Source organism: Hermetia illucens, chromosome 2 (genome assembly GCF_905115235.1).
Source record: "Hermetia illucens chromosome 2, iHerIll2.2.curated.20191125, whole genome shotgun sequence".
Taxonomy (NCBI): domain Eukaryota; kingdom Metazoa; phylum Arthropoda; class Insecta; order Diptera; family Stratiomyidae; genus Hermetia; species Hermetia illucens.
The window spans coordinates 139,013,887-139,028,181 of NC_051850.1; the positions used below are offsets into that span (position 1 = coordinate 139,013,887).

The 14,295-nt window shown below is 37.9% G+C and overlaps 2 protein-coding genes across 3 annotated transcripts in view; one reads left to right on the forward strand and one right to left on the reverse strand.

Moving 5' to 3' along the window:
- LOC119650428 (actin-interacting protein 1) overlaps window positions 1-12,613 on the forward strand; it is a 43,088-nt gene extending 30,475 nt beyond the window's left edge. For both annotated transcript variants that reach the window (XM_038053243.1, XM_038053245.1), the window contains 2 exons: window positions 12,114-12,264; window positions 12,342-12,613. In XM_038053243.1, coding sequence (XP_037909171.1) covers window positions 12,114-12,264; window positions 12,342-12,451 — 261 coding nt within the window. In that variant the 3' untranslated portion in view covers window positions 12,452-12,613. The remainder of the gene's footprint in view (window positions 1-12,113; window positions 12,265-12,341) is intronic.
- On the reverse strand, window positions 4,456-6,149 carry LOC119650430. The gene is made up of 3 exons (XM_038053249.1): window positions 5,906-6,149; window positions 5,705-5,831; window positions 4,456-5,613 (listed from the first exon to the last, which is right to left on the reverse strand). Exons 1-3 carry the CDS (start codon window positions 5,907-5,909, stop codon window positions 4,698-4,700), a joined length of 1,047 nt encoding a protein of 348 aa, XP_037909177.1. The 5' UTR covers window positions 5,910-6,149; the 3' UTR covers window positions 4,456-4,697.
- Window positions 12,614-14,295: the final 1,682 nt, after the last annotated feature.

The following is a 14,295-nucleotide window of genomic DNA, read 5'->3' on the forward strand; positions in this document are numbered from 1 at the left end:
CTCCTAGGATTTCATTGTGGACATCATTGTGGACGTAAAATTTGTTGATGTAAAATATCTAAAATTTTTATCTATCCATCTCAACGTTGCCCGAAGTCTTCTTAAGATCTTCATTCGGAAGCGTTCATTCTCAGCATTTATATCAGTTTCATGGAAAGTCTTACTTTTCCAGCTATAACTCTGCACAAATCGAATGGTTATTTTAAAAAAAATGTAGGTCGGCCTTTAAATATGTGGATATTTAACTTATGACGTAGAGACCACAACAATATCTTTTATGCGCAAATTGAATTTGTTTCTTCAAATATTGTATGTGGTGACTAAGTTGGTTGAGGGTCAGCTGATCTGGGTTCGAATTTCTGTTGTGTCATGGATGTTTTTGTTTCCTTGCTTGTTCTGCTGTTATAGGCTTCTTACTTATATAGTATAAAAGTTGTGATAAAGAGACTGAAGCAGGCATTCATTGAAAACTGCTCTATATTCTATAAGGGAGTTAAGTTGTCAGCATTTTTTGAACTATATTACTTGGTCTAGTCGATATCAAATTTCACGTTCTATTTGTGCTCTTGTGGTGATGTGCTGTCGGGCTATATATTTGGAAGGGGTGTCCAAATTTGTTCATGGATTGTAGGGTTCAGGAGGTAGCTATCAATTTTCTGACAGTATTATAAATTCTTTTTATCACGCAAGCTTTTATTGTATTTAATTTATAACAGAATGCCATTATGTCTAATCGGCTTAATCAATGTTTAAATTAAAACCATTTCTATGGTGAATAGAAAAGTAAAACTTTTTCCTACGTAGAAGGATTTTTATTATTTATAGTCATTTTGGATGCTTCAAATGCTTGCAACTTTCTTCAGTACTTGTCTGCGTCGGCTATGAATAATCATGTATTTCTTATCTAAGCTGCAAGCTCTGACCGTTCTTTAATACCTAGCTTCGAAGTGTTGTCGTGGTACTGTGGCTTGGAATGATTTCGACCGAAGAACTTCGTTGGCGCACCTGAAGGCGGGTAGATTGAAAATCGGAAGTTGCAGTGGGTATGTCATACATCAGGGAAGGGTTGTCCTAGGAACAAAATTCAGCGAAAAAGGAGTGTAGGGGGGAAGTTCTGCAGAGGCTTGAAGCACACACATTGGACGCGTAGATGATGTTGACTTGCCATGTCCCATTTAGAGGACAATGACTATCGTATATGTATATTTTATCGCCACAATACCAAAAAAAAGATAATCACATGGGCAAGAAATAAGAACAATATTAATAATTAGGGAATTAGAAATATTTAGATAGACAAGATTGAATATCTCGCATGTCCCTGTTCTTTGATTTGACGAGGTTTCGGAAATCTGAATGGTTTCATGAGGGTTTAATTTTTATGTCGTTTACCTCTTTCTGAATTTCAAAATTGGCCATTGTAATTTATGCCTTACTTCCACCATATATTTTCAGCAGCCTTTGCCGTTTGATGGCCAAGATTTCTGGTTCTTTAGATGTATCTAATATAATCTCTTCGACGGTCCTACATACACTTACTATACTTCTTTTTAATGTCCCGTTTTTAAGTTCAATCATTCCGAACAGACGTTTTCCTTTTTTAGGAGGCATGTATTCCTTATCTTTCTATTCAACTAGTCGGGATTAGCTTGTCTGGATGTGTGGGTGGATATTATACGGCTCCTACCCCTTAAAATTGCACCAGGTTTTGTTTGTTACTTCGCCGTCCTCCTTGGAAACGTTTTTAAGGTTTTGTGTGAAACAAAATCTACATATGTATATCCGCAATTTAGCAATTAATGAAGGAATACTTGCATTTTTATGTACGAATGAGAAACCGTTTTCGCATAAGATGAACACAAAACCTTTCGCCCAGCCCCGACTTATTTTTCTTAGCTACTCTGGGTTTTGTGAATGCAGTGTGGTTTATCGTTCCTTTTCCAATTTATGACTTTTCTACCTATACCTATGATAGTTCTTCCATAAATCAATTTTTCTGGCCGTGTCTAGTGTGAATCAGTATTCTTCCTGACTTTTCATTTTTGCTGAAAATTTTATATTTTTATGTAGTGAGTCCCAACCTCGAAGGGTTTCTTTCAGTTTATTTTTATCTGTAATTGCCAAAATGTCGTTTAAACATCTCACTTATAACGACTACCTCCTTTAGTTTGTCCATAAAAATATGACTAATTGATGGCGAAAGTGAGTTGTCTATGGAGACTTCCGATGTATGTTTAAACATCTTTCCCTTGTTAATGAAGTATTTTTCTTGCATGTAATCGGTTGCCGGGTTACTGTAGGTTCAGACGTTTCTCCCAATTCCTGATGTGATCTCTCTCCTCCTCCCCTCCTTGCTGTCATTCTTCCAAATTTGCTAGAGGTTCCTTCATTGGCATATTGAGAAAGAGTTTTTACATCAGTTCTCTGCCATTAATAATCCATCGTTTGCTGGGTTTCCCCAATTGTTTAAGATTTAATGCAAAGCCAGACTTCATTAAAATCCTTTCAATGTCTGGATGTCCGTCTGTCTGTCGGAGGTTTTTTTTCTCAGAAACGGTTCACCTGCTGATATGAAATTTGAAAGTGTGAATCACTATGTGGGGTATCAAATGAAAGGGCTTCATTGCCACCTTCTGAAGCAATTATTAGTTTCGACATCAGCGCTCAATAAGGGAAGGTGGGTTGGAAAGTGGATACTTATTTCAAAGAATCATTCTTCCAAGCTGCCCATCCGAAAAATTTGGAAAAAAATTACAGTAACTCTTATATACAATATTTGTTCAAATAAAGTTAATAACGGTACATTATTTTAGATATTTACTGCAAACTCCCCTTAAGTTCACCACAGAATCATAAGGTTGCAATATCATAGGCCACGGTATGGAAGATGATTATAGAGTTTGATGGAAAGTCTGCTTTTATTCACAAATTTTTAATACGTTAATTTAATACTGGGAGGAAGTGGACTAGGAATTTGAACTATTTTATTTGGGTGGAGGGTCATATTGTGAATACAAATGTCAACTGGTGTAGAGGTTTCTTTTATTCTCTCCCTCTCCTGTCACACAAAAAGCCATCGCTATTAGAGAGAATGAGAACTTGTGGGAATTGATTCGTATGGAAGGAATTTTCCTCGGCGAATTTAATCCACAGACACTGGGCAACCAGCTACTTGAGGTGGAACTCTCACCTTTCTAGGGATTTTATTGCGTATCTAGCTGTAATGACATCGATACGTCGCTTTTGGGAAGAGTCATAGAGGATTTGATTGGGGTATGGGGTATACTTCGCATCATTGTCGTTTTTAGATACGCCGGAGCAATGGCGAGGGATTTAAGGCGTAGCTTATCAGTATATTTAGGAAAACATCCGTCCAGAAAATGAACCCAAAAGTGATGAAAGGCTTAATTAACTGAATTGGACAATTTTGGCTTTTTTGTGGAGTCTGTTGATTGAAATGAAGAATGGTGATTTAAAAGCGTCGTTTACACAGTTGAGCCCCTTATTAACGTAAGGGATGTTGTATAGGTTGGAGGTATTGGTGATGTGTAGATGTTTACCGGTAGGAATGGGAATTGAATTGATATTGGAGGACATGCTCTTTTCGGAGTCGTCTTCGTCCTGTTTCCGCGAAGGACAATCGTTGGAGACCTTTGAGGATTGAGGGCTAGTTCCCATTTTGTAAATTATCGGTTAAGCTCGTCCAAGTATGAATTCAGATGGGCTTGTGGAGAAGTAAACTATGAGGTTATCGGTATATTTGAGGATCTTAATGGGGTTGTGGTTAGGAGCGGGATTGGGAATTGTGAAAAGCCAGCAAAAGTTGACGTATAGTACAGGTCCTTGCGGAGTTCGTATAGGGAAAGGAGAGCTGTTACTGAAATTTCACTTAGGATTGCCAACCATCTCGAAAGCTGAAGATTAGCTTGCAATACTTCGCTTGTATTGGTTCGGTTAAATACCTAATTGTTGGTACTGCACTAATAATTAACTTATTTTTGGAAAATCATTATACGTGCGAATAGCAATATGAGAATATATTGCCTAATGGAGGGTTGTCGGTCAGTATTTTTCGATGATACAGTGAACACTGCGCTGCATAGGGATGTTAGAAACGTTTTATTTGCCCCTTGGGATGTTTCGGCCCAGCGGTCGCCGAATGCTAGATTTATTTCTATGGAATAATTTGACGACAAGAGTATACTCTGAGTATTCCAAAAAACTTGGAGAATTGAAACAATTGATTCAAATTTTCTGAAACAAATTGTTTTTGAAAAATTGATTAGTTTAGCGATGATTGTAGGCTTTGTTGAAATTTCCTTGTTTTCCGCTACTCCTCTGCTACTACTTGCACTATTAATATCATTACTAGTGCTCGTACTGACTAGGAAAATAATGTTGCAATTTGTAGCATATATAATGACAATTCTCTGAAGTAAGTTCATGAACACTCGATTGAACAAAACAATAGATACATTTTATTTTTTTCTTTGGATAAGTTAAACTTTAAAAAAAAATTCTACGAAAAATTGTAAATGACTAAGTAATTTTCAGATATTTTACTTCTATGAATAGAAAATCATATCCTCCCACTTACCTCGCTAATAATTAACTATAATTTTGTACAATAACAGCAACAAAAAGTTCTAATTTGATTGGCTGAAATAAGACTGATTGGCAAAATACTGAAATTTATCTCAGTGATCTTTCTTAAATATTCTAACGTATGATCCTTTCCAACCAAAGCGATGATAAGCTAAAAATGGAAAGTAGTAAATTAGAAATCTCGAAAGCACAATTTGTGAATTATAGTATAAACGGCCGATGGTGTGAATATACAAGTATTGGTGAATTATAATAAGGAAGCATAGTACAAATCGATTGTACCAACTCAGAGTCTTGTAGAGTTTATCCGATTTTTCAGCCACTTCTGGGCAAGGATAATCTGACTTCAAGTATTCGTACCCATCGCATTCAGCTAGTCTTTTTGTAAAGTATAAAAATGCGCCGCTAGTTAAGAATGGGTTGAAGCTCCATAGACCGTCAATAAGGGCGTCAGTGAGTGCTAAAAATTCTGAATCATTTGTTGTCAAGAACGGTTTATAAATTTCATGCAAAACGATTTCCAGCCTAGGTTTCGTTGTCTCCCACGAATCTGTACAAATGTTGTATTGATCTTCAATGCCCATTAGAAAACCAATCACACGCCAAAAGTGCACGGTTGATTGCAGGAATTCGTCATTAGTTGATATTCCAAGTAGTTTTGATTTCAGAGTGATGAGTCCCATGAATCCAAACTGAGTGAGAACCATGTCTTTCTGAGTGATCATTCCACACTTGGAGCTCTGGCTTAGCCGGCTTGCAGCGCCGTGCACCTTGTTGACCATGCAGATGCTTTTCCATGCACGTGAATTTGCTTTCAAGTCATTTTCGTGCCATTCTAGAATATGGAATATGGTCTTTATGTATCGACGGTAGGCTGTACGTGGTGTGGACGACTTATTTGTACAAATCAATACTCGACGAATGGACGGCACCGCCAATACCATGATCAGACCACACAACATACCCATGAACATGGCAAATAAATTCCGCTTATAATACTCCTGGCCTCTGTGAAATATGTAGAAGATGATCGCATAAGTTTATTCATTGCTGGATACAAGATATGAATACGAAATCAATCGAATCTTTATTCACTCACTTTTTGAAGAGCTTCTCATTGTACCAAACGGGCAATTGTAAATCTTCTTTTCTGCTCGAGATACTTTCATTTTTTCCGTTAATTAATAGATAATCGAGAAATGCCCTTTCGTCACTCATCTTCACACCTGTTGGATAACACGTATCACACGATTATATCGGAAATATTGCAATCACTGTTCCACGGCCACAACTCACTCACCCATTGCAACAGTCGCTCGCGTTCTGGTAAGCCCAACGCACAGATTATTTGTTGAAAATCAGTCAGGAATGTGTGATGAGAATTCGTATTTGACCAAATGTTTATTTAACAATTTAGTGTTCAGTACTTGTAAACGACACGAATACGAGGAAAAGCCAATAAGATCTCTCAGATCTCAGTGGACAAATTGTGTTCACCTGAAGCCGCCACTACCACTGGCCATCGAGTTCAGCCTCAATGAAAGTGAAATCGCTGAGCACTCTGCGGTGTGCAATTATTGTTACGAAACCGATACACAATGCTGCACGGGACGCAAACCAGATGCTCATCGGTTGAGGTTGTGAGCTTGGCACTGTTTTGGTTTGCGGATAAGATGAAAGGTTATGATACTATCGAATCCAAATTTGGCGGTTGGCCTTACAGGTGAAATGTGCGCTGAGTTTTGCCGCAACGATTTTGCCGTTTGTTTCCCATTTTGGGTTCGGGTTGATTGTGTTACATAATAATGCGGTATGCTCATCCAAAAGTGTAGTCATTATTTAATATTTATAAGCAAAGAAATGATTGGTCATTTCTTTGACTTATTTAGATACTTGGTAATGATCTATACCTTATTTTGGACTTGGTAAAGAATTATACTTTAAACGGTTAATGCTCTAAAAAGTTAGGTTTTTCCAAAAGGACACATTTGGTAAAAGGAATTTCAAAATTAATTAAATATTTGGCACAAGATTGCTCAATCGACTTGGGCGCAATCTTAAGTGTGACCACGCCAGTCAAATGAGATTTGGTATTGTCGTGAGATAGGGCCTAGTTCATTTTAACAAAATTTTAAAGATGCCGCTACATGTTCATCGTGACTAAACAATATTCATTGGCCCGCATCCCAGGGTTGGTCTATTCCTTACGAAAATGTGTTATTTTATTCTTGAATGTCGATAAAGGATTGAACTGATATCGGGTAAGGCACTGTGAACTAAAACGCAAGTTGTAAAAATGGCAGCTTCTTTTAATTTTTTTGCTGAAATAACAGATTTCTTGTAAAAAATTTAGTTACATATTCCATGTATTCCTTTTTGTTGTGAAACGTGGACGACAACTTTCCCTTGATGGTTGAATGGAGTTGAATTTATTAAAAATTCGGCGACGCATTCGTTGATTACTACAGATATGATTTGCAAATTTTAGTTGGGAGTGAAGAATTTTCAAATGACTTGGAGAATGTTTTAGTCTGGAGGTTTCGATGTTCAATGGGTCTCTTTTCGAAGGGTCAATCTTCCGGTAAACTGAGGTTATCATTGATATGGCATCCAATACTTTGGTATTCAAGCTCAAAGTACGAAGTTTATTTTTCCTCAAAGTGGTACTTTGACCAGAAAATTGCTTCCCACCTCTCTAAAGTATCTTGGGATAGTGGTCTTAAAGTGATTCAATTTCATAGTGTACATTTGAAAAAATTTCCTTTATATAACTATTTTGATAAATTGAGAAAATGTGGAACGTTCGGATTGACAAACATATTGATAGGAGTAATTGTTAAGGTTTTCTATAAACCAAAACCTTAATCGATTTGATATCTGTCTGTCTATCTGTATTACGCACCGTTTTACTCGAACTTAAAAGCCATTGTCATGACATTTAGTGAGCTCGACTTTGTATTGGGTTTCAGAGGACCCCCCATATATGCAAAAGTGGAGTATATATTTTTTCCTGAGCATCCAATCAGAGGATAGTTTTCGGGACTGACCCAATTTTTGATGTCGGTAGAAAAACCAAGCAGTAAGTTTCAAAATGCCCGCATCACAAAGTGAAGCAGGTCCCTCTCTATTTAACTGACAAAGTTGGGAAAGTCATGATGATGCAAATCATGATCGTCTTTTCCGTAGTCTGGAAAACTTTTTCCATGAAAAGTGCTATTTCTTTGAAAAAATGTTGGAGCAAAAAATACTCGTTTTTTTTTTCAAAAAGGAATTTTTATTTGCCATATATACATAAGTGACGAAATTATTTTGATGACTCGAATAAAATTGGAATTTAATTTCGCTATTCCAAATTATAAACTATTTACTCTAATCAGTCGAATTCGACAAGCAGCCGCCAATGCTAAACTTTGTTAGAAATAATTACTACTTGGATGGAGGACTCCATATATGCGAAAGGAGGGTGCAATTTTTTTTCAAAGAAAGGGCTCAATTAGTACGAAACTGGCCCCATATTTGATCTCCGGTAAAACGTAGGGGAGTGAGGGCTCAAAATATCACCCTCAAAATGTGTAAGAGGTCTCGTTCTCAAAACCTTCGTGTATGACGTCATCATAACATTTCAATTCGTCAATGCGGCAACAAAGTGAGATCAGATGAATGGGAGATCGCAGAGAAACATTTCGTTTTAGTTTCTTAATTATGATTGCATAAAAACGGTATATTTAATTATTCTACAACTCTGCCATCCCCTTCAAAATAGTCCCCTTGGGCAGCTATACAGCGATTCCAGCGCATTTTCCACTCTTCGTAACATTTCTGGAACTCTTCGACTGGGATATCCGCGAGTACCCTCGTCACGGCCGCTTGGATGTCCGTAATTGATTCAAAATGGGTTTCTTTGACCACCGATTTTGTTCTAGGGAACAAAAAAAAATCAGAGGGTGGCATATCAGGCGAATAAGACGGCTGTTGCAACGCGGCGATCCCTTTAGAGGCTAAATACTGCGACACGCTGAGGGTGGTGTGGCACGGCGCGTTGTCGTGATGAAGGATCCACTTACGATCGATGTCTGGGGGCACCCTGTTGACTCGTTTTCGCAATCTTTCGGTGGAATAAATTTTTTGTGGATCCCACGGCTATCAAAACAGGTAATAATCATCGTTTTCATCTTCGACTTGCTCATGCTATCTTTTTTCGGGCGGGGGCGTGCAGAGACAACCACTGTGAACTTTGGCGTATGGCTTCCGGGTCGTATTGGAAAAAGCAACTCTTATCGCCTGTAATAACTCGATCAGGCAGCGTGGGATCGTTTTCCACTTGTTCCTGCGTCGGTCATTCTATGCTACTTTAGCTCCTCAGAAAGGTTCTTTGGAACCATCTTTGCGCACAACTTTTTCATCCTGAAATCGCCTTTTAAAATTTCTCTGTTTCACGGTTCATATCCAGTTCCGAGGCCAATATTCGAACTGTTAAAAACCGATCTTCACGGATTAGTGCGCGCACACGCTGGGCATTCGAGTAAGTCCGCATTTCGACTGATCTTAAAAATGATCTTAAAAAATAAATTAGAATCTTTAAATGTATTGACAGTAAGTGTTTACGGTTAAAAACGAATACGAAAACATCTATTACAAATAAAACAATAGGAACAATTCAACAAATTAATATATATATATTAATATATATATTAATATATATATATTAATTTTAAGCATTATCATCAACGGCGCAACAATCGGTATCCCATCTGGACCTGCCATAATAGGGAACTCAATACACTCCGGGTTTGTGCAGAAGTCCACAAATTCGATCTCCCTAAAAGCTGTCTGGCGTGATAACCTACGCCATCGCTCCACCTCAGGCAGGGTCTGCTTCGTCTTCTTTTTCTCCCATAGATATTGCCCTTATAGACTTTCCGAGCTGGATCATCCTCATCCATACGCCCACCGCAGCCTGTTGACCCGGATTTTATCCATAACCTAACGGTCATGGTATCGCTCATAGATTTCGTTATTATGTAGGCTACGGAATCGTCCATCCTCACGTAGGGGGCCAAAAATTCTTCGGAGGATTCTTCTCTCGAACGCGGCCAAGATTTCGCTAAGAACCCAGGTTTCCGAGGAATACATAAGGACTGGCAAGATCATTGTCTTGTACAGTAAGAGCTTTGACCCTATGGTGAGTCGTTTCGAGCGAAACAGTTTTTGTAAGCTGACATAAGCTCTGCTGGCAGCCAACAACCGTGTGTGGATTTCATCGTCATAGCCGTTATCGGTTCTGATTTTCGACCCCAGATTGGAGAAATTGTCAACGGTCTCAAAGTTGTAGTCTCCTATCTTTATTGTTTTCGTTTGACCAGTGCGATTCGCTGTTGTTCGTTCTTTGGTTTTTGTCGCTGACGTTGCCACCATGCGCTTCGTCTTGCCTTCATTATTGTGCAGCCCGAGATCTTGCGCCTATCGCCGTCTGCTCGATCTGGATGAAGGTAAACTGTACATATCGGGTTGTTCTTCCCATAATGTCAATATCGTCAGCATAAGCCAGTAGTTGAGTGGACTTGAAGAGGATGGTGCCTCTCGCATCTACTTCTGCGCTGCGGATCACTTTCTTCAGGACCAGGATGAAGAGGACGCATGATAGGGCATCCCCTTGTCGTAGACCATTGTTGATGTTGAATGATCTCGAGAATGATCCTACTGCTTTTATCTGGCCCCGCTCATTGGTCAGGGTCAGCCTAGTCAGTCTTATCAATTTCGTCGGGATACCGAATTCTCTCATGGCCGTGTACAGTTTTACTCTGGCTATGCTGTCATAGGCGGCTTTAAATTCGATGAAAAGATGGTGCAACTGATGTCCATATTCCAACAGTTTTTCCATCGCTTGCCGCAGAGAAAATCTGATCCGTAGCTGATTTGCCTGGACTGAAGCCTCTTTGGTATGGGCCAATCATGTTCTGGGCGTACGGGGCAATCCGGTTTAACAAGATAGCGGAGAATATAGATGGTACTCAGCAACGTGATACCTCTATAATTACTGGACTGCGTGGTATCCCCATTTTTATGTGTGGGACAGCTAATGCCTCGTTGCTATTCATCAGGCATTGATTTGCTGTCCCAAACCTTGACTTCTTTACTCCCCCAAATTTTGTTTTTGTTGAGCAGTTCATCGAAATACTCAATCCATCGCTCCAATATGCCTATTTTGGGGGAAATCTGATTTCCCTCCTTGTCTCGGCAGGATGAGCATTGTTGGTAAAACTTCCGCGCCTGATGCGATTGCTCCCTGTATTTTTCCCGTTGAAAGACCTGTTGGTTCTCCCAGACTTCCTTTTTCCGACTTTGAAGTCGCTTACCTTGCACCAAGTGGCCTTTCGGAACTGCATCTGCTGTATTTTTCATTCTAATCCAAAAGTTCCTGTAATACGTATTAATTGAAATTCAGTTGATCAACAAGAGCATGAAATAAATTTTGGAGTAATTAGCGTAGATATAAACTTTGAAGGCCTGTTTTCCAGAAATAGTTTAAAATGGACTTTATGAATGAAGGACAATCTGAAATTCGCTCTCATTGCGAACGACCATAAAAGTGTGCCAATATTTTTTCTATTTATCCAATCTTATTCCATGATTTGAAACTATCATATTATCGAACGATCCAGCCAGTTAACAAATTATTTTATTGATTTTTGCCTATTAAATGCCATTTTTTATGGCCCATTGCTCTCCAAATTTTTTTAAAAGGCAGTAAAGTCGATAGTATTGAAGCGAAAATCTATATGACTAATTCATATATAATGTCGTTAATTTAATTATATAGTCAACGTTGTAAACTGATGGTAGCTACTCTCTTGAGTCGATGGATAAGCAAATATCTTCCGTAAAGCTATCTACTGCCAATGTAGACAAAGACAAATTTTTTAGTATGGGCGGCATTTCTAGGCTACTCTATGCCCAGACGATCATTAACTTAAAATTTTGAAAAATTAAGAAGAGCTCTGAATGTGACTGCTATGAACGTCCAAAATCGATATTCCATATCGTTTTGCAATCAGATATACAAATGTTAGGTTGCGTTGGACGGGCTGGCTTGATTTACATTTGTGCAGGAACTTAAAACGGGATTGCATGTTATGGACACTCTAGAATGGGGAAGGAATTCGCAACTACGATAAATTGTATTACTTTTGATAGTGTCTTGGTTTTGAATGTACAGATTTTTTTCTTTTCTGTTTTTGAGATCTAGGGACGTTCAAGAGATTTAGTTGATATAAGGGTTATTAATTATGGGGTTGGTAGGATTACATTTTTGATCTTTGGATTGTGGTACTTTCCGCAAAAAGGAAATATATTGCATGATGAAAAGTGACCTAGTAAATGGTTCCATTTTCGGGCGAATGCATGCATTTCTGCATAGATAATAGTTAGTGAAACTTTTACACTTTCTGCATGTATAGTTTTGTTCCAATACTTCCTAAACTAGAATGTTCGTTTTTGTTTATTTACAGCCACCGCACAACAAAGAATGGGGCTTCCATAATGCTCGTGTGAACTGTGTGGCATGGTCGCCAAACTCGCTTCTAGTGGCAAGTGGATCTCTGGATACAACAATCATAATTTGGTCGGTGACCAACCCATCGAAGCATACTATCATCAAGAGTTAGTATAATTTAAACATTGTCTCTTTCATTTTTTTCAACTTTTTTTTTTCTAACATCAACTCTTTCTCCCTGCAGATGCCCATCCGCAATCTCAAATCACGCGCTTAGTATGGCTTGACAATAATACTGTGATTTCAACTGGACAAGATTGCAACACAAAAGTTTGGGAAGTTGAAACAATATAAAGAAGAATTTCATCGTGAAAAAGGCAGTACTTAACTGGATCATGATAACACTTCTTATTTGCCAACTGACAAAACACATATATAAAAATATATTATGAGAAAGTTTTAATGTGCTTCCTTCAATAGCCGTTCACCATCTTATAAACCATAATAGACCGAAAAGTAAATGAGTGAAAAAGTATTTTCTACATCGAATGTTATAAATTCACCTTTTATTTTGAAACCAAATTGATTTGACGCTGCATTTCTAATTTTATTGTCTTTTTTCATAACTTGCATTTAATTTTTATGTATTATTTAAAATAATTAGGAAGTGTACCCGCGAATTTAGTTTTGTGTTGATTTTCTCTAAGCTGAAAGTGATTGTTGCAAATTTATCCCACAATAGAACAAAAGAAAAAATGCCTTGCATATTAAATTGTACGATAATACCTATTAGAGTCTTAACAATTTTTTTTCTGGATGCAAACAAAAATTTATTAAATCAAATGTTTTAATGTCGTATGTTTTTATTTATATTTATATACAGTAAAGTATTTATAAATTTTCATATTGACTTTTAATTTTTTTATGGAGAATACGGAAATAGATTTTATTAATGTGGGCCACAGTTTAATGGCTATACGGCTTTATTTAATCAATATAAACCGAGTAAAGGGCGAAATACTCTGAGTTTAAAGACTATAAATGCAATAAATTTCACCTCCTTTGTACAAAGAGATTGTATTGATTAAATAAGTTAGTGAAAGTGATAAAAGCTAAGCTAACCACGTTTATTTCCCTCGTTTGTATTATGTGTTCATGAGGAACCGGGTCCGGGTAATCGTGGTATGTCTAATGAGTTGCGTTCATACAGAACGATGACTAGCCAAATCGTCAAATATGTTTCATTATATGAATCGCAATAATAGGTTTAAGGATAGGTTTTAAATTCTGGTATAGCTAACCTGATATTCTGAATCTTATGTAAGTTACTCATCAACTCGACTCGTTTCTGTTCGCTGTGTTTATGAATATTTCTTGAAGACAAGTGTAAACGATATTTAAGTTTTCATGGGGTAAAAACGGTATAGCATATTTAAGTTCGCTTTTTGAAGTTTACAGAATCTGTCCCAAAACTGAATATATGCGAATGTTGGTTAATGACATTCAAAATTACTAGGCGGCCATAACTTCGGTGTTATATGGTCACAGAAATTTTTGGCTCTACAGTATTGTGCTGCCATTCCTCTTGTGTGAAGTCACTTTGATATATGTAGTAGAGTTTACTTGAATTCCTTGAGTAAAGAAGTGTGGTGGCGTAGCATGTTCTTTTGTTGCTCATAACACCCAAAACCAGTACTGGCTGGAAACTTCGCGTGCATCAGAACAAGAAATTCTGCAGGGTTGTAACACAGCCATCTGTCATTTTTGCGGTTTGTCTTTTGGTCTTGGTCAACATTTTTTTCGTCAGAAAAGAACCATAATTTCTTAGGCGCTTTAGGATCTTCAATTTATTTAAAAGGCGTTTTGATCTTCGTTTTCGTGTTTCATCATAATCATCAACGGCGCAACAACTGGTATCCGGTCTACGCCTGCCTTAATAAGGAACTCCAGACATCTCGGTTTTGCGCCGGGGTTCACCAATTCGATAAAAGCTGTCTGGCGTCGTGACCTACGCCATCGTTGCATCTCAGGCAGGGTCTGCGTCGTCTTCTTTTTCTACCGTAGATATTGCCCTTATAGAATTTCCGGGCTGGATCATCCTCATCCATATGGATTAAGTGACCCGCCCACCGTAACCTATTGAGACGGATTTTATCCACAACCTGACGGTAATGGTATCGCTCATAGATTTCGTGGTG